At 44.1% G+C, this 20349-nt stretch overlaps 1 protein-coding gene across 2 annotated transcripts in view; it reads right to left on the reverse strand.

Annotated features, from left to right (window-relative positions):
- Nucleotides 1–20349, reverse strand: part of SOS1 (SOS Ras/Rac guanine nucleotide exchange factor 1) — a 125680-nt gene that overhangs the window by 7295 nt on the left and 98036 nt on the right. For both annotated transcript variants that reach the window (XM_040429582.1, XM_040429583.1), the window contains 6 exons: nt 14319–14481; nt 11276–11393; nt 2337–2509; nt 2051–2167; nt 1381–1645; nt 707–825 (listed from right to left, as the gene is read on the reverse strand). In XM_040429582.1, coding sequence (XP_040285516.1) covers nt 707–825; nt 1381–1645; nt 2051–2167; nt 2337–2509; nt 11276–11393; nt 14319–14481 — 955 coding nt within the window. The remainder of the gene's footprint in view (nt 1–706; nt 826–1380; nt 1646–2050; nt 2168–2336; nt 2510–11275; nt 11394–14318; nt 14482–20349) is intronic.

The raw sequence follows: 20349 nt of genomic DNA on the forward strand, positions 1-20349 counted from the left end.
AATGCATAACGGAATGCCTTTACAGGTATTCCGTTATTCATACCGTCATAATAGAAGTCTATGGCCAGCACAACAGATCCGTCCGGTTTTCGTTATGCTGGAGTCCTCTCCTGTATAACGGAAACCGGACGGATCAGTTATGCAGGCCACAGACTTCTATTATGACGGAATGAATAACGGAATGCCTCTAAAAGGCATTCCGTTATGGAATTGCGCTATGGTCTGTGGTAACGGAATCCATAGTGCAATTCAGCATATACCCCAACCCGAACTTCAAAGTATGAAGTTCGCTCATCCCTAATGGTGATGAAAAAAAATATATATTTTTTCAAAGTTTAAATCTATTTTTACACTATTGAGACATAAACAACCTATACACATGGGTTATCGTAATCGTACTGACCCAGAGAATGAAGGGCATGGGTCAGGTTTGTTGCAAATGGAACGCTTGTGAACAAAACCCGTAAAACGGTGGAGGAATTGTTTTTTTTTTCCAATTCCACCCCATTTCGAATTTTTACTGCTTCCCACTACATTGCATGCCATAATTAATAGTGGCCTTAGAAAGTACAACTTGTCCCGCAAAAAATAAGCCCTCACAGCTATGTGAAATATAAAAAAGAGTTATGGCTCAAGGAAGATGGGGAAGAAAAATGAAAATGAAAAAATCCGGTATCCTAAGGGTTAATAATACTTATTATTTTACCTTTGATGGGGACGACTCTGTCGGGGCAGATTCTGGTCTTCTGCGAGGGGGCACAGGTGGTGGAACTTGCATTTCATCACAGTTCTTAGGGAAATTAATTGAAGATACTGAAGCAGAACCTGAGGATAACATAACCGTTAAAAAGAAGGGGCAGAAGAGCTGCTTTCAACACTCAATCTCTAATCTCAGAGTGCTGCTATATAGCAATGGAAAATGATAAAACAAATAATAATGCTGATGTAGCTGTAAGAGCAGTTTCACACGAGCGAGTCCATTGCGGGAATCGCGCTCCGTGTGTGTGCGTGATCCTCTGTGCTGTACACTGCTGGTCTTGCAGGAGCGCACGGCATTATACTGATTTATAATGTTTTGTGCCTCTGCATGACCTTACTTCTACAGGATCACACTGACAGCTGTTCATTAATGAACATGGTTAAGAAAGTACTGTATGATAAAAAAAATTATACTATGTTTCAGAAGCTAGCTACAAAAAAAAAACAAAAAAAAAAAAAACAAAAAAAAAAACAGGTATGGCTGGCTTTACCCTTGTGTATAACTGTAGGACAAAAAAAATAATAATCTGTAGCCAAATTCCTATCAGTATAGTGTAATAGACCACTATGGTAACTGATAACCACTGAAAAACCTTGCCAATCTAAAAATATGGAACCTACGTGAATGAAAGGGGCTTGAAGTATCTGAGTCAAAGACACTGCAGACATCAGTCGTACTGGATGCAGCAGAAGGCAGCGGAGGGGTCAGTGGCGTCCTGGGAGAATTCGGGGCAGACGCTGTACACTCTGTTTCGCTCTCAGGGATACGACTGTAGCTGATTTTCCTAGGTTCCTGCTGTAAAGGAGTAGGGTGCCTCAAGGTACCCGGTCTTGGGTTTGATGGCCGCACACCAGGTGACTTGAGGGGATAACTGTACTTTTTTTGCTAAGGAAAAAATAAGAAGTTATAGAAATCAGCAAATAGGTCAATATAGAATATACCCCTCACTATAGACAATGGAAATTTCTAGACGTAAAGAGGTTGTCCCCCAAGAAACACCTCCCAGTCATGAAATATTATAGAGATGGTGGCAGAGGGTTCTCACTCCTGGCAGCCCCAATGTTACCAGGAACATGGTATCCAAAGTTTCCAGCCACAGAGATGGTCGGGTGTGTGCAGCCACTCTCCAAAAACAAATTATGTGGACGGTCAGAAATGGCTCGTGTAAGCATTCACCTAAACAATTCAATGATATCTATAAAAAGTGGGGTCCGATTTATAGCTCCCTGGGATCAAATGACAGGTCGGAAATGTGAACATTAGTAACAAATTGTGGCAGAGCCTACTTACAAATCGTGGCAGAGTCTTAGCGTTTCTTGGCTCAATTTCCAATGACTTCTTGAATAGATAATCCTCAAACTCCTTCTCTAAGATGTTACCCATTGGATTAAGATTTTCAAAAAATCTCTAAAATGAATTACATTTTGTATTAGCTTGCAAAATGTGAAAATTGTGATGACATTTTGACATCATGAAAAGTCACGTGTTATATTATAGCTCAACTAGGCGCTGTGTATTATAGACAACACAACCAATGAGAGGTTTGCCGTCTGTCGTTATTCACATCTATACTTACCCGGATGTCAGCCTCCACTTGTAAACAGTACGGCTGATTCTGGTACTGTTGGATTTCCCCAGTGATCTCAGCCACTTTCCTCCGTTTGCTAAAATTCACCAGTTCTTTCCCATGTCGCTTCAAAAAATCAGGATTGCCTTCTTCGGTTTTCAAAATATTGGTCAAATAAATTCCTGAAGTAGAAATAAAAATATATTTCAATATTAAGCCATTGTTGGTAAGAGGATCTGTGCTAAATGGGTTGTGCAGCCAGGAAATATCCATGACCTACCCACAAGATAGGTGGGAGGTCAGACTCCCGGCACCCCCGCCGATGAGCTGTTTGAAGAGGATACGGCGCTTGTGCAAGCACTACTTCCTCTTCAAGATTACACTGCGCATTGTCTGCGCACTCACTTTAAATGGGACGAACATTTGTAATTACAGTGCACCACCGCTGCAAGCAAGACAATGCACAGTGTAATCTTGAAGAGGAAACAGCGCTTGTGCGAGCGCCACCTTCTCTTCAAACAGCTGATCAGCGGGGTGCCGTGAGTTGGACCCCCATGATCAGACATCTGAAAACTGCCTTAGGGCTCATGCACACGAACGTGCCGCCCGAGGGCCTTCCGCAAATTGCGGAACAGAACGAGCAGCCCATTAACAGACTCCACACCCGAGCCATATAAATTAGCATAAGGTGAAAGGAGTGAACCCCAATAGTGAATATAAAAACATGGAAAAAAAGTCCAAACATATGACTTGAACTGAATGAAACAACACTGAATAAAATTAGTGATGTTGCAGAGGGAGGTCATGTCTTGTGCAGGCCTGTTGGGGTACAACTACCAAACAGGAACATCCAAAAAGAATCCGCAGAAGGCCGCTCTCCTGATGCCGGCTTCCTCACTGTGACGTAGTCAGCGCAGGCGCAGTGAGGAATCCGGCACCAGGAGAGCGGCCTTAAACTCACTGCGCCAAAGACATAAGTGAACGGCGCAGGCACGGGATTTAGTCAACGCTGCTGCGAACCGTCACATCAGTCAAGAGGAGAGGGGCGGGCAGAACAAGGGACCTGGGCAGGATAAAGGGTGAGTAGACGGAGCCTCTAGGTGCTGAATCTACGCCCACATAGCACCTAGAGGTTCATTAGCATATTATAAAAGTGCTTTTTTTTACCAAAACGGCTGCAGGGAGAAAGGTAAAAAACATACTGTTATGTAGTGCTGACATTAGCGCATCGCTATATCAGTCAGCTACATAACAGTATTTCTGGTGGTAGAAACCCTTTAAAATGGTTATCCGAGACTAAAACATTTCCCCCATATGCCCGGGCTCCTCATACTAAGGGCCCTTGCACACGACCATATGCCCTGCGAGACATACGGTCCGTGAGCGGGCCATATGTCCCGGAGCGGCATTCATCATGCACACAGGAGTACACAGCATCATAGATCACAATGATGCAGTGGACATCGGGCCGCCCGCAGGGCTATCGTCCTCCACTTATATGATTTTCTGAATGCAGGAAAATAGCCCCATGGGCGGCCCGACGTGCAAAGCATCATTGTAATCTATGATGCTGTGTACTCCCGTGCGCATGATCAATGCCGCTCCGGCACATATGGCCCGCTCATACGGTCGTGTGCAAGGGCCCTAATTCTAATAACCTGGCTCCCCGCGCCGCTCCTGGTCCCTGCACCGCCGCTTCTCCCCGTGTGCGGATGAAAACATCCGATGTCGGGGGGAGCAGCCAATGGCAGGCGGTGACTAGCCTCCCTAGCATCAGGGGTGACGCTAGGGAGGCTCGTCCCCATCTGCCATTGGCTGCTCCTTCCCCCCCGTCCCCGACATGGGATTTTATCATCTGCACACGAGAAGCAGCAGTGGTGGTGCGGGGACCAGGAGAGGCGCGGGGAGCCAGGTAAGTAGAATAACCCCTTTAAGAAGGACGTTCCACATCTATCCTCTGGACAGATCATCAGCATCTAAATCGGGTCGGGTGCGGACCCATTCACTTCAATGGGCCCGCAAAAGATGCGGACAGCACTCTGTGTGCTGTCCGCATCCGTTGCTCCGTTCCGTGGCCCCGCAATTGCCTGGGCCAATTGCTCCATAGCAATTACAAAGATAAGCGGGGACAGCCCTGGCGTGTCCCATTGGTGATCAGGAATTCATCTGACACGGCTCCATTTACAAACACCTTAGCTGTTGGAAATTAATATAGTGCCTTAATTGCCACGATAAAGGGCTCACCCAGGGCCATTTGTCTGAGGACCGAGAAGGCGAACGGCCAGCATATGCGGTGAAACTCCTTCTCAGCGTCTAAAGTGAGTTCAATATAGTCAATGAGATTTAAGGCTCTCCTAGTATTATCAGTGATTTGCCTGCCTTTCATGAACCCTACTTGGTCTTTCCCTATCAGTAAAGGGAGTAATCTTAATGCAAGGGCCTTGGCATATATTTTTAGGATGTATTAACCCCTTCTACCCTAGGCCTGTTTTCACCTTCCCGCCCAGGCCTATTTTTGCAAATCTGACCTGTGTCACTTTACGTGGTAATAACTTTGGAATGCTTTTACTTATCTTACCGATTCTGAGACACATTGTACTTTATGTGATAAATTTAAGTCAATATATATTTTTTTCGTTTATTTGGGAAAAACATTAAAATTTACTGATAATTCAGAAAAATTCACTATATTTGAAATTTAATACATTTAAGACAGATAGTAAAACCTAATAAAATAGTTATCAATTCTCATTCCCCATATGTCTACTTTATGTTTGCAATATTTTTTAAATGTCATTTTATTTTTTTGGGATGTCAGATGGCTTTGAAACTTAGATGCAAATTTTAGATTTTCCAAAACCATTTTTTTCAAGGAACTAATTCAATTAAGCCAATTTTAGGGGTTTACATGATATAAATTGACTATGCGTTATCATTATAATGTAGGAATTTCAAAATGGATTCAAATCTTGTACTGGACATGGCCATATAATAAATTGGAGTGTGGTACAAGACATCTTAACTCCAATATGATCTCATTTCGTTTTTTTTTTTTTTACCAGGCTCATATGCAGCAAGAGTCCCCAAAACGTCTTAATGTTGGCTGCATTTACTGGGGTCCAGCCTATGAGGATGTCGGGTTTTGAGCAATAAACTGCTGGGCGTATAAATTTGTTTGGGTCATCAAATTAATGAAATTGTCAGAGAAAAAGATTTTAAAAATCTATTTCTGTGAAGCCTGTGCAGTCAATCTGGATTCCAGAGTTCCCCACAAACTCTGGAATTTGGGGCTCATAATCCTCAGGCGGTGTGGTCCATAGGGGATCGCGGGGGAGGGGAGATTATGAAGGAATAGAGGAATGTGGCATCCTCTTCTCCCTCACTTGCAGACTCCGTTTCAGAGGCAAGGATGGCGTATGCCTATTCAGCGGAGTACATTCTCTGGGGGAAAAAAAAAAAGCACTAAACCTGAGCAGATGCAGTCAATAATTGACAGTACTGACCGGCGCTCAGCAGGTGCAGGACGCGCGCACGCAGATGGCACGTGTGTGGGTTCAAAAATCTAAACTAGTACTAAGTCTACTTTCACACTGGCGTTTTGGCTTTCCGTTTGTGAGATTCGTTCAGGGCTCTCACAAAGGTCCAAAACGGATCAGTTTTGCCCTAATGCATTCTGAATGGAAAAGGATCCGCTCAGAATGCATCAGTTTGCCTCCGATCAGTCTCCATTCCGCTCTGGAGGAGGACAGCAAAACGCTGCGTTTTTCTGTCCGCTTGACGAAACTGAGCCAAACTGATATGTCCTGGCACACAATGTACAGTTGCAAGAAAAAGTATGTGAACCCTTTGGAATGATATGGATTTCTCCACAAATTGTGATCTGATCTTCATCTAAGTCACAATAGACAATCACAGTCTGCTTAACCCCTCCAACCCTGGGCCTGTTTTCACCTTCCTGCCCAGGCCATTTTTTGTAAATCTGACATGTGTCACTTTATGTGATAACTTTAAAACGCTTTTACTTATACAGGCCATTCTGAGATTGTTTTCTCGTCACATATTGTACTTCATGACAGTGGTAAAAATAAAACATTTTTATTCATCATAAAAAAATAAAAAATAAAAATTTACCAAAAATTTAGAAAACTGAAAATTTCCAAATTTCTATTTCTCTACTATTATACTATTATAATAGATAGTAATACCTTCAAAAATAGTAATTACTTTACATTCCCCATATGTCTACTTCATGTTTGGATCATTTTGAAAATCACATTTAATTTTTTTGGGGACGTTAGAAGGCTTAGAAGTATGGAAGCAAATCTTGAAATTTTTCGGAAAATTTCCAAAACCCACTTTTTAAAGGACCAGTTCAGGTCTGAAGTCACTTTGTGAGCCTTACATAATAGAAACCACCCAAAAATGACCCCATTTTAGAAACTACACCCCTCAAGGTATACAAAACTGATTTTACAAACTGTTTTAACCCTTTAGGTGTTCCACAAGAATTGATGGAAAATGGAGATGAAATTTCTGAAATTGACTTTTTTGGCAGATTTTACATTTTAATCCATTTTTTCCAGTAGCAAAGCAAGGGTTAACAGCCAAATAAAACTCATTATTTATTACCCTGATTCTGGGGTTTACAGAAACACCCCACATGTGATCGTAGGATTTGTGAGGCAAGGTAACAAAAAAAAAAAAATGGATGTTTTGGCAGAGTTTTTATTTTTACAGCGTTTAAATGAGGGATTAGGTCATGTGACTTTTTTTTTATAGAGCAGATCGTTACGCACGTGGCAATACCTAATATGTCTACTATTTCTTATTTATTTAAGTTTTACACAATAATAGCATTTTTGAAACCGAAATAATGATATTTTAGTCTCTCATAGTCTGAGAGCCATAGCTTTTTTATTTTTTGACCGATACTCTCAGGTAGGGTCTCATTTTTTGCGGGATGAGGTGACTGTCTGATTGGTACTATTTTGGGGGCGTACGCCTTTTTGATCACTTGCCGTTGCAATTTTTGTGATGTAATGTGACAAAAATATAATTTGTTTTTTACCGTTTTTTTTTTACGGTGTTCACCTGAGTGGTTAGGTCATGTAATATTTTTATAGAGCTGGTTGTTACGGACGTGGCGATACCCAATATGTATTTTTTTTTACGTATTTCACTTAGCACAATAAAAGCAGTTTTGAAACAAAAAAAAAAGATGTTTTAGTGTCTCCATGTTCTGAGAGCTATAGTTATTTTATTTTTTGGGCGATTGTCTTAGGTAGGGGCTCATTTTTTGCAGGATGAGGTGACTGTTAGATTGGTACTATTTTGGTGGGCAAACGCCTTTTTGATCACTTGGTGTTGCACTTTATGTGATGTAAGATGACAAAAATGGCATTTTTTTTACACTTTTTTTTTTTTATGGTGTTTATCGAACAGGGTGGATCATGTGATATATTTATAGAGCCGGTCATTACGGACGCGGTGATACCTAATATGTGTGTTTTTGTTTTGTTTTTTTTTCAGTTTTTTTAATTATAAAATAAGGGGAAAGGGGCGTTTTTTTTCTTTTTTACTTTATTAATTTTATTACTTTATTAATTTTATAAAAAAACACTTTTTTAAAACTTTTTTTTACTTTACTTTATATATGACATTCACTTTTGGGGGTCTGATCCCCTCTGCAATGCATTACAATACATCTGTATTGTAATGCATTGCCTGTTAGTGTATGACACTGAGTCATACACTAACATGTTGCCTAGGAGACCCAGCCTGAGCCTGGATCTCCTCGGCTCCCGTAGAAGGCAGTTCCCGATGCCATGCAAGGCATTGGGCTGCCTTGTGTCGCATCGGGTCCCCACCACAGCAGCGCGGGGACTCGATGCGATCGTTCACCTGACACAAACCTCTTCTATGTCGCTGTCAGTGGCATAGAAGGGGTTAATCTGCCGTCATCGGCTTTTACAGCGATGACGGCGGATACAGCAGGGGCTTGCCTACCACGGACTGCCGGGCCCCTGGAGTGATCGCGCGCGCACCGCTCCGGTGCCCACGCGACCACTATGACTTACTATTACGTCAAATTGCGGGAACTCAGTGGTTCCCATGACGTAACAGTACTTTAAAGGTCGGGAAGGGGTTAAACTAATAACACACAAAGAATTAAACGTTACCATGCTTTTATTGAACACACCATGTAAACATTCACAGTGCAGGTGGAAAAAGTATGTGAACCCCTAGACTAATGACATCTCCAAGAGCTAATTGGAGTGAGGTGTCAGCCAACTGGAGTCCAATCAATGAGATGAGATTGGAGGTGTTGGTTACAGCTTCTCTGCCCTATAAAAAACACACACCAGTTCTGGGTTTGCTTTTCACAAGAAGCATTGCCTGATGTGAATGATGCCTTGCACAAAAGAGCTTTCAGAAGACCTACGATTAAGAATTGTTGACTTGCATAAAGCTGGAAAGGGTTATAAAAGTATCTCCAAAAGCCTTGCTGTTCCATCAGTCCACGGTAAGACAAATTGTCTATAAATGGAGAAAGTTCAGCACTGCTGCTACTCTCCCTAGGAGTGGCCATCCTGTAAAGATGACTGCAAGAGCACAGCGCAGACTGCTCAATGAGGTAAAAGAAGAATCCTAGAGTGTCAGGCTAAAGACTTACAAAAGTCTCAGGCATATGCTAACATCCCTGTTAACGAATCTACGATACGTAAAACACTAAACAAGAATGGATTTCATGGGAGGATACCAGAGAGGAAGCCACTGCTGACAAAAAAAAAAAAAATTGCTGCACGTTTACAGTTTGCACAAGAGCACCTGGATGTTCCACAGCAGTACTGGCAAAATATTCTGTGGACAGATGAAACCAAAGTTTAGTTGTTTGGAAGAAACACACAACACTATGTGTGGAGAAAAAGAGACACAGCACACCAACATCAAAACCTCATCCCAACTGTGAAGTATGGTGGTGGGGGCATCATGGTTTGGAGCTGCTTTGCTGCGTCAGGGCCTGGACGGATTGCCATCATCGAAGGAAAAATGAATTCCCAAGTTTATCAAGACATTTTGCAGGAGAACTTAAGGACATCTGTCCACCAGCTGAAGCTCAACATAAGATGGGTGTTGCAACAGGACAACCACCCAAAGCATAGAAGTAAATCAACAACAGAATGGCTTAAACAGAAGAAAATCCGCCTTCTGGAGTGGCCCAGTCAGAGTCCTGACCTCAACCCGATTGAGATGCTGTGGCATGACCTCAAGAAAGTGATTCACACCAGACATCCCAAGAATATTGCTGAACTGAAACAGTTCTGTAAAGAGGAATGGTCAAGAATTACTCCTGACCGTTGTGCACGTCTGATCTGCAACTACAGGAAACGTTTGGTTGAAGTTATTGCTGCCAAAGGAGGTTCAACTAGTTATTAAATCCAAGGGCTCACATACTTTTTCCACCTGCACTGTGAATGTTTACATGGTGTGTTCAATAAAAGCATGGTAACGTTTAATTCTTTGTGTGTTATTAGTTTAAGCAGACTGTGATTGTCTATTGTTGTGACTTAGATGAAGATCAGATCACATTTTATGACCAATTTGTGCAGAAATCCATATCATTCGAAAGGGTTCACATACTTTTTCTTGCAACTGTAAGTCAATGGGGACGGATCAGTTTTTTCTGGCACAATAGAAAACATGAAGAAAAATATATCAAATTTGTGTTGTTCCTCTAAAAAAAAAATTGAGGAAAAGTGAATATTAGACTGTTCAAAAAAATAGCAGTGTTTGTATTCTTCTTTACAAACTCAAACATTCACTATATAAACTGAAAAATGTTTGAAGATTTTGCTTTCCTTTGAATCACTTAACTAATATTTAGTTGTATAACCACTGTTTCTGAGAACTGCTGTACATCTGTGTTGCATGGAGTCAACCAACTTCTGGCATCTGTGAACAGGTATTCCAGCCCAGGATGATTGGACTACATTCCACCCGTCTCTATTTCTTGGTTTTGATGTCATTTTTTATGTCACCCCACAAGTTTTCTATTGGATTAAGATCCGGGGATTGGGTTGACCACTCCATAATGTCAATCTTGTTGGTCTGGAACCAAGATGTTGCAGGTTCACTGGTGTGTTTGGGGTCGTTGTCTTGTTGGAACACCCATGTCAAGGGCACTTCCTCTTCAGTATAAGGCAGCATGACCTCTTCAAGTATTCTGATGTATTCAAACTGATCCATTATCCCTGGTATGCGATAAATAGGCCCAACACTGTAGTATGAGAAACATCCCCATATCATGATGCTTGCGCCACCATGCTTCACTGTCTTCACAGTGTACTGTGGCTTGAATTCAGTGTTTGGGGGTCGTCTGACAAACTGTCTCCGGCCACTAGACCCAAAAAAAAAACAATCTTACTTTCATCAGTCCACAAAATGTCTCCTTAGCAAGTCAATGTGCTCTTTGGCAAATTGTAACCCTTTTCAGCACATGTCTTTTTTTCAACAGTGGGACTTTGCGGGGGCTTCTTGCAGATAGCTTGGCTTCACATAGGTGTCTTCTAATTGTAACAGTACTCTCAGGTAACTTGAGACCTTTTTTGATCTTCCTGGAGCTGATTGTTGGCTGAGTCCTTGCCATTTTGGCTATTCTTCTATCCATTTGAATGGTAGTTTTTCGCTTCCTTCCACGTCTTTCAGGTTTTGGTTGCCATTTTAAAGCATTCACGATCATTTTAGCCGATTCTCCTTAGCAACATTGTCAGAGCTTTCCTAAGACACTTTACAATCTGTTTTCTAGAGCAAAGAAACAGCTTTCCCTAATGAAGTAGATTACTAAAATGTTTAACACCAGGGCTACTATAAAATATTAAAAATAAACTAAAACGACAGTTAAACTTTAAATGATCACTTATTATAATTACCATAACAGAAGTACTTACCGCAAAAAGGCACGCATGGTGGATTAATTGACCTGAGTTTAGCCAAATATTTCTTTTGGTGGTCTTCACTCAATTCATGAGCTTCTTCTAGAATCTTCTTCTGACGACTTGGAACTTGCTATACAGCAATATAAAGTAAAATAAATAAATACGTTGAAGAGAAATGTGACTGGTCCAAATCCTTTTATACGTCAGCACAGGTGATTTGTAAAATGGCTGCCTGTCTCTAGGTGATGTTGTCAGGTTGTTAATGAAGTTAGATGTGTTTCTACACTGTCTCTCCTGTATTTATTGTCTCAATTTCTTACAGTTAACATTGCTCACCATGACAGACATCATGAGGTGCTGCTGCAGACAGTATTACTGTGTATACATACACTGCTCAAAAAAATAAAGGGAACACTTAAACAACACAATGTAATTCCAAGTCAATCACACTTCTGTGAAATCAAACTGTCCACATAGGAAGCAACACTGAGTGACAATCAATTTCACATGCTGTTGTGCAAATGGGATAGACAACAGATGGAAATTATAGGCAATTAGCAAGACACCCCCAATAAAGGAGTGGTTCGGCAGGTTGTGACCACAGACCGCTTCTCAGTTCCTATGCTTCCTGGCTGATGTTTTGGTCACTTTTGAATGCTGGCGGTGCTTTCACTCTAGCAGTAGCATGAGACGGAGTCTACAACCCATACAAGTGGCTCAGGTAGTGCAGCTTATCCAGGATGGCACATCAATGCGAGTTGTGGCAAGAAGGTTTGCTGTGTCTGTCAGCGTAGTGTCCAGAGCATGGAAGCGCTACCAGGAGACAGGCCAGTACATCAGGAGACGTGGAGGAGGCCGTAGGAGGGCAACAACCCAGCAGCAGGACCGCTACCTCCGCCTTTGTGCAAGGAGGAACAGGAGGAGCACTGCCAGAGCCCTGCAAAATGACCTCCAGCATGCCACAAATGTGCATGTGTCTGCTCAAACGGTCAGAAACAGACTCCATGAGGGTGATATGAGGGCCCGACGTCCACAGGTGGGGGTTGTGCTTACAGCCCAACACCGTGCAGTACGTTCGGCATTTGCCAGAGAACACCAAGATTGGCAAATTCGCCACTGGCGCCCTGTGCTCTTCACAGATGAAAGCAGGTTCACACTGAGCACATGTGACAGACGTGACAGAGTCTGGAGATGCCGTGGAGAACATTCTGCTGCCTGCAACATCCTCCAGCATGACCGGTTTGGCATTGGGTCAGTAATGGTGTGGGGTGGCATTTCTTTGGAGGGCCGCACAGCCCTCCATGTGCTCGCCAGAGGTAGCCTGACTGCCATTAGGTACCGAGATGAGATCCTCAGACCCCTTGTGAGACCATATGCTGGTGCGGTTGGCCCTGGGTTCCTCCTAATGCAAGACAATGCTAGACCTCATGTGGCTGGAGTGTGTCAGCAGTTCCTGCAAGATGAAGGCATTGATGCTATGGACTGGCCCGCCTGTTCCCCAGACCTGAATCCAATTGAGCACATCTGGGACATCATGTCTCGCTCTATCCACCAACGTCACGTTGCACCACAGACTGTCCAGGAGTTGGCAGATGCTTTAGTCCAGGTCTGGGAGGAGATCCCTCAGGACGGAGACCATCCGCCACCTCATCAGGAGCATGCACAGGCGTTGTAGGGAGGTCATACAGGCACGTGGAGGCCACACACACTACTGAGCCTCATTTTGACTTGTTTTAAGGACATTACATCAAAGTTGGATCAGCCTGTAGTGTGTTTTTCCACTTTAATTTTGAGTGTGACTCCCAATCCAGACCTCCATGGGTTGAAAAATTGGATTTCCATTTTAAAATATTTGTGTAATTTTGTTGTCAGCACATTCAACTATGTAAAGAAGAAAGTATTTCAGAAGAATATTTAATTAATTCAGATCTAGGATGTGTTATTTTTGTGTTCCCTTTATTTTTTTGAGCAGTGTATGTGCTGCATCTCAAACTGCTATACACTTGTTAGATAACTGAACAGCTAACTGAATGCCAGAGGTCCTCTTTAGTCCTATTCAGATCTCCTACAGATGCATTTTACAGGACTAAAAGGCAATTGTGCAGACTGTGTGGCAGTGACAGGCCATATATATATGAGGGAAGATATATGTCTCCTAGAAAGGTGCAGGAAACCTATTAGATGTATGGTATGATTTGCTGTGTTTTCCCCACGATCACCTGGCCTGAGGTGAGGCCAGGTGCGATAATCACTTCGGGATAAAGCAATCATCATTGTGTGAGAGAAGTAAGGTCCCAGGGAACAGACCTGCAGGGGACCTGTGTGGTCCCAGCCGGGAGGGCTGGGGGGGCCACAAGGCTGAGGAAGCTTGCAGAGGCTCTGTGTGGTCCCAGCCAGGAGGGCCACACGGCTGAGGAAGCCTGAGTCTGGGGGACCCAGCGACGCCTGAAGAAGAGAGGTTTTGCACGGTCAGACTCAAGTGGACTGCTGGACCATATCCCTACAAGGTATTTCGCTGCTTCTACCAGGAGGACTGGTGGGTTGCACTGGTCACAGCTAGGAGGCTGTCTAACCGAAACCAAATACCACAGTGTAAACACTGAGCTAGAGGTGAGTTAGGGAGACCTTTGCATAGTGAGGCCACGTGACTGATGAATATGACGTCACTGGCCTAGGAAAAGCTGAGAGAAGGCTGTGGCGTTACTACAAACTCCAGCGACAGCTGATCGGCAGGGGTCAGACCCCCACCAATCAGACACTGATGACCTATCCTGAGGATAGGTCATCAGTATCAAAATCTTGGAAAACCCCTTTAACAAACAATTTTGTAAAATTTGGAGAACAAAATAGAAAAAAACAAGTGCCTGTGTACTATTATATAGCTTGCAGATTAAATTGTACATGAAAAACCTCAAAAAAGGGAATCTTCATACCTACCCAGAGGTTTATATTTGTAATAATAATGCTAGTGGTATCTAACTGTGTATGTATGTGGGATTAAAATATATAAGCTATATGAGAAACAGCAGTGATGAGAGAATTTCTGGTCACTCACCTCAAAGGTGTTATCAAGTCTGTAAATTGGTGAGGAGTTCATGGCACTTACAACTTCAAGTACTCCATTAAAATTGTTTAGCTCTTGAAAAACCTGTAGGATTTCAATGATACGACTAACCACCACCACCCGCTCTTCAAGGTTTTCGGTTTCTACAATACATCTGTGGGACAACAGGGGAAAAAGAAAGCCTAAATGGTTGAAGCTTATAAAGAACAACAAACAATAAAATCAAGCCTGTTTATAGCGGGTTTTAAAGTAACCAGTCATATCTGCGCACAATAGGACATGGGACAGTGTATAGGAAGCGTGGAGAAATGCAATAGATTGTGTATGTGCCACATGGAATAGAAGTGTATAATGCGGTCCGTTATGTTTCCGCTCACAAGATGACTTTGGAGCGGAGACAAAAAAAGTTGTGCATGCAGGACTTGTATCTCCGCTTCAAAATCATCTTCTTAGCGGAAACATAACGGACCCCATTATAGTCTATGGGGTCTTAAGAGCAGTGATGATCAGTTTGCAGTGTTTGCCAGCGAACACATGCGGGCTGCCATCTTTAGTAAGGTAGACTCACCCGTCCGGCGATGAACCGTTAAGCCCTTACCTGTGCCGCAAGCAGGCAGATCCAAGAACAGCCCGATAAAGGCCCCCGGCGGCTGTTCTCGGAACTGCCTGCTCCTGGTGACTGCATTTGATTTCAGACCGGCTCCCGGCACAGGCACAGGCAAGGGCTTACCTGTGCATCGCCGGACGGGTAAGTCTACCTTACAAAAGATGGCAGCCCGCATGTGTTCGCTGGAGAACACTGCGAACTGACCATCACTGCCTAAGGGCTCCGTTTGGCTCAGTTATGTGCCGAATCCGTTCTTTCCGTTCTCCTGCTCTTAAATCGAGCAGGAGAACGGAAAGGCTGAACGGTGATGTGAACAAAGCCTTAGAGGTGTCCAGCTTTGTACAACAGCCCTTGGCATTGTTGGACGGAGAAGACGCTATTGGCCTGGAGAATGGTGGCTCAGTGATTTGCATGGCACTGCCGTCTTAACACTGGGGTCCTGGGTTCAAACCACCATAAGCATGGAGCGTAAATGTTCTCCCAAGGTTTGCCTTTTCAGGGGAGGTCATCAATATCCGATCAGTGGTGTTCCAACACCCGACACTGCTAGTACCCTCCAAACACCGGACACTGCCACTGATCCACTGTTTGAAGAGGCCGTGCCCTTCTCTCAGCTCGTCAAGCACAGAGCCTTACATCGTATAGTGGCTGTGCTTGATACTGACCCATTCACTTCAACTTCTCTAACAAAGTGTATTTTGTAAGAAAGTTGTTGATAATAACTTTTAAAACACACAAGTGACCCATAAAAAAGTGTCAAAAACAGTCTTATAATTAGAAAAACAATCTAAATGTGTTCATACACAAATACTACAACAACAATAACAGCAGAGGATATGAGGACCGCAGGAAAGCTTCCAGGTATTAACAGGATACTAACAGTTTCCCCCAAGTAGGTCATTTGAAAGTTCCTCTTAACCTCAGAATACGGGTGATGAAAACAGGAGCATTATGCCGGCAAAGTACTGGCAATGCTCCATGGAGGTACCTCACACAACAATGGCTGAGGCGCATACACTTAAAGGAAGCACGCAGCCTAATACACAATGAAAAGTGAAGAACGGATCCGCTACTTACAAAATAACTTCATTTTCCAAAACAGTAAAAGTCAGTAAACAGTCAGCGACAGCGTTGAATCAGGGAAGTTGCAATCAAAAGGGTCTCTGCAATGTCATTGTTCGCCAGAAAATCGAAAAGTAAGCGCATAATATTTACGGTACATTAGAAAACCCCTCCTCGCCATTTCTTTGGATAAAAAACAAGTAATGCTCTTTACCCATCTTAAATCTTTTGTAATGCCATATTGGGAAAGCATAACTAATAGAGGATACGTGGGTAAGGGCCTATTCATACTGTCAGAGATAGCGCTACATTTTTTCTGGAAGAGTAAAAATACTCCTCTTACTATTTTTGAGGAGTATTTTTAGCCGATGAAGAGTACGAAAGTTACAGTAATTTAAATAGTTAATACGAAGGCCTACATAACATTAGGGGGTTGGTATTTATGCAGGGAAACCATTACTAGTATCTAGAACCGTCTTCCATACATAAATAGCAAATTTAGACAATTTTAAATTTAGCTGAGGTCACTGTTGCTCTGAGGGGTCGGTACCACTGAGGTCACTGTTGCTCTGAGGGGGTCGGTACCACTGAGGTCACTGTTGCTCTGAGGGGGTCGGTACCACTGAGGTCACTGTTGCTCTGAGGGGGTCGGTACCACTGAGGTCACTGTTGCTCTGAGGGGGTCGGCACCACTGAGGTCACTGTTGCGCTGAGGGGGTCGGCACCACTGAAGTCACTGTTGCTCTGAAGGGGTCGGTACCACTGAGGTCACTGTTGCTCTGAGGGGGTCGGCACCACTGAGGTCACTGTTGCTCTGAGGGGGTCGGCACCACTGAGGTCACTGTTGCTCTGAGGGGGTCGCTACCACTGAGGTCACTGTTGCTCTGAGGGGGTCGGTACCACTGAGGTCACTGTTGCTCTGAGGGGGTCGCTACCACTGAGGTCACTGTTGCGCTGAGGGGGTCGGTACCACTGAGGTCACTGTTGCGCTGAGGGGGTCGGTACCACTGAGGTCACTGTTGCTCTGAGGGGGTCGCTACCACTGATGTCACTGTTGCTCTGAGGGGGTCGCTACCACTGAGGTCACTGTTGCGCTGAGGGGGTCGGTACCACTGAGGTCACTGTTGCTCTGAGGGGGTCGGTACCACTGAGGTCACTGTTGCTCTGAGGGGGTCGGTACCACTGAGGTCACTGTTGCTCTGAGGGGGTCGGTACCACTGAGGTCACTGTTGCTCTGAGGGGGTCGGTACCACTGAGGTCACTGTTGCTCTGAGGGGGTCGGTACCACTGAGGACACTGTTGCAGTGATTTTATGAGGTTTAAAGGGTTTGTCCTAAGATCGATATTTGTTACCTGTCGTTAAAGAGGACCCCTCACCTCTCCTGATTTGTCTGTTTTGGTAACTACTTGCCCCCCCCCCCCCCCGCCATGTAATAACAATCCTGGAGCATCTATTCTTATGACCTTATGTTGACCATAACCATTCCTCTGTTATTCCTGCTATTAGTTAGAAATGACTTGCTAGCAGTTTGCAGTGAAGGTCCAGATGGGGGTGTCCCTGCACAGCCTGACATTATTCTTTTTTTAAATCAATTCGTTTTTATTGAAACAATAAATACAGAATATTACACCAAACAATTCGTTGTTTTTTTTCCTTTCTTGCATTATCCACCATGTGAAATCAGAGTATAACAGTAACCGTACCAATAATGACACAGTTTAACCAATATCAGTACAAATGTGTATACATGCTAAAACATAGATTTGAAACAAAGGATCATACATATCAAATCCCCCCCAAATCCCTTCCCCCCCCCCCCCCTCCTTGCCTAACTCTCCCTTCCCTTATAACTAGTCTTGATTTTACAGCCTGACATTATTCAATCAGTGCTGTCAACTGGTAACACCCAGCTGGACCTTTATTGCAGACTACTAGCAATTTAGTACAGTACAATATAGAGTCACAAGAATTGATTCCCCAGAATTGGTTTTGCATGGGAAATGCAAGTCGTTACTAAAACAGACATGTCCCCTTCAAGTACATGATCGCTGGGGGTCCCACCTTGGTTACCATGTTCTAGTGTTCTCTGGGTCAAGTATAGTTGGGGTAAATAGTGTTGCTCTTGGGACAATCCCTTGAATTTTTGCTGCTGTTTCTGTGCTGCTGGTCACTGGGGTTTGCCATCCATCACGTGGCCATTGCTGCCCACCAAAGTTACGTCCTTGTAGATGAGCTCTCAGGTGGGTATGTCGGTGCCGCCGGGGCTGTTGGTAGACTCTAAAGAGACCTGAGGCACTGGCAGAGCAGGACACCGGCACAATGGATGGTGGTGCATGCTGGTGCCAAGGGCACAAGCGAAAGACCCGGGCACATACCTCGCTCCGCCACAGTCACATGTTGTGGATCTGGATGATGTACCACTGATCTAGGGTTTAACAACCTCCTGCTGCTGTGAAACTACAACACCCAGCATGCACACTTGCTCAGCTGTTCTTGTAACACCTAAAGAAGTGAAAGGAGGATACCGGGAGTTGTAGTTTTAGAACAGCTGGAGTTTCGGAGGTTGCTGATCCCTGATCTAGAGGCTGTCATTTTGTGTTATGCTTGATCTTGCTATAAAGGGGAGTTTGTCTTCCATGACCCGGTTCCCCGATCTCATGCCACAAAATTGCCACCACAGCTGTGGTTATTGGATTACACAGTTTTACAGCGAAGACATCATGCGCTTGGCAGAGGGACTGTATGTCCTGGAGGCTGTAAATGGCCACATGCAGTCCTTGTAGCACCATGTGCCGCCGCATTACAGAAGGAATCCTTATAGCAAACAATATCTCAAGTTCAGCGTCTGATGGAACATGCTGCAATGAATTATCCTTGATGGATTCCTAGGAAAGCTGACAGGCGACATAGATAGAGGTCTACGGGTGACAGGTCTGTCCGTTATGGAGGTCTCCTGTTGGTGGGACCCTCGCTGACTTCTATAAGCAGGAGTCTGAAGCGCTCAGCCACTTTTCCTCACTGCTGAGGGCGGTAGTGAAGACGGTCCCCTAGACCTTCTATTGAGGCCGTCTTCAGTACCGCACCCAGCAGGGAGGAGAGACAGCGCAAGGCTGAGCGCTTCAGACTCATCATTATAGAGAAAAACAAGGCGCTCAGATCCGGGACCCCCACTAAATTTCACAGCAAGGCCACTTACCCCGCCAGTGAGGATCGTGCGCCTCCTTCATCACTTGAGAGCGGTGTGTCATAAGCACCGGCAACCCGCTCAAACTGACCAATAACAAAGCTCCTTACTGTAAGGAGCCTTGTTATTGGTTGTTTCAGGCAGCAGAAACATCGCTGCGCTGCCTGTGCCGTTCACAGCGCTCACTGCGCTGATGAATGGCAGGGAAAAGTCTAAGGCGTATTGGTACGCCTTAGACTTTTTCCAGGGAGTGAAATGTCCTGAACAGGCGTCTGACGCTTGTACAGGCGTTATTGCGGCCTCTGCACACTGTATTTGAGGTGTCCCTTCCAACTGATACTGCTGACATATGCCACTGTATAGCTAAAGACTGCCCAATCTCCTATGTTCCAAAACTTTTGCACAATGGATGTAGGTTTGTGTCCCGCCAGGCTTCTCATATGTTATCTCCTAGTGTATGGGTGGATTACAAAAAATAAAAATAAAAAAGTATCCCAAAGTGGCTTGAATGTCAGAGCAGTTTTAAAGGGCATCTGTCAGCAGTTTTGTACCTATGAAACTTGCTGACCTGGTGCATGAGCGCTTGGCAGCTGAAGGCATCTGTATCCGTCCCATGTTCATATATGCCTGCATTTCTTAAAAAAATGAAGCTTTAATATGCACATGAGCCTCTAGGAGCAACAGGGGCGTTGTCATTACACCTAGAGGCTCTGCTACGGCTTCTGTACTTTGATTGCGAGGGACAGACATTGAAAACGTCATCAAGCCTGGCTCTGCCAATCAAAGTACAGAGTGCAGCAGTTGCAGAGAGAAAGTTGAGACGCTAGGAGTAACGGCAACGCCGCTGTCGCTCCTAGAGGCTCTTACATAGACTAAAACAATGTTTTGGGGGCATGCCACCTGGTGGCCAAAATAAGAATTGCAGCTTTAATACCATGAGTCTTTTCAGCCAGGCTGAGTGTATTAAAATCAATTACCAGCATCCTCACTGGCTGCAGAGGATGCCGGTATCAAGCCCGGAAGCGTGAGGATTTCCACCCCTTAGATGCAGTGATCGCACTTGATCATGGCATCTAAAGGCTTTAATTACTTTAATATTGCTCCAATTGCTCTGTTAGATTTTTATCAAGCTGGCAGCTCAGGGGCATGTACTTTCTGCTGAAAGCTC

Source organism: Bufo bufo, chromosome 4 (genome assembly GCF_905171765.1).
Source record: "Bufo bufo chromosome 4, aBufBuf1.1, whole genome shotgun sequence".
Taxonomy (NCBI): domain Eukaryota; kingdom Metazoa; phylum Chordata; class Amphibia; order Anura; family Bufonidae; genus Bufo; species Bufo bufo.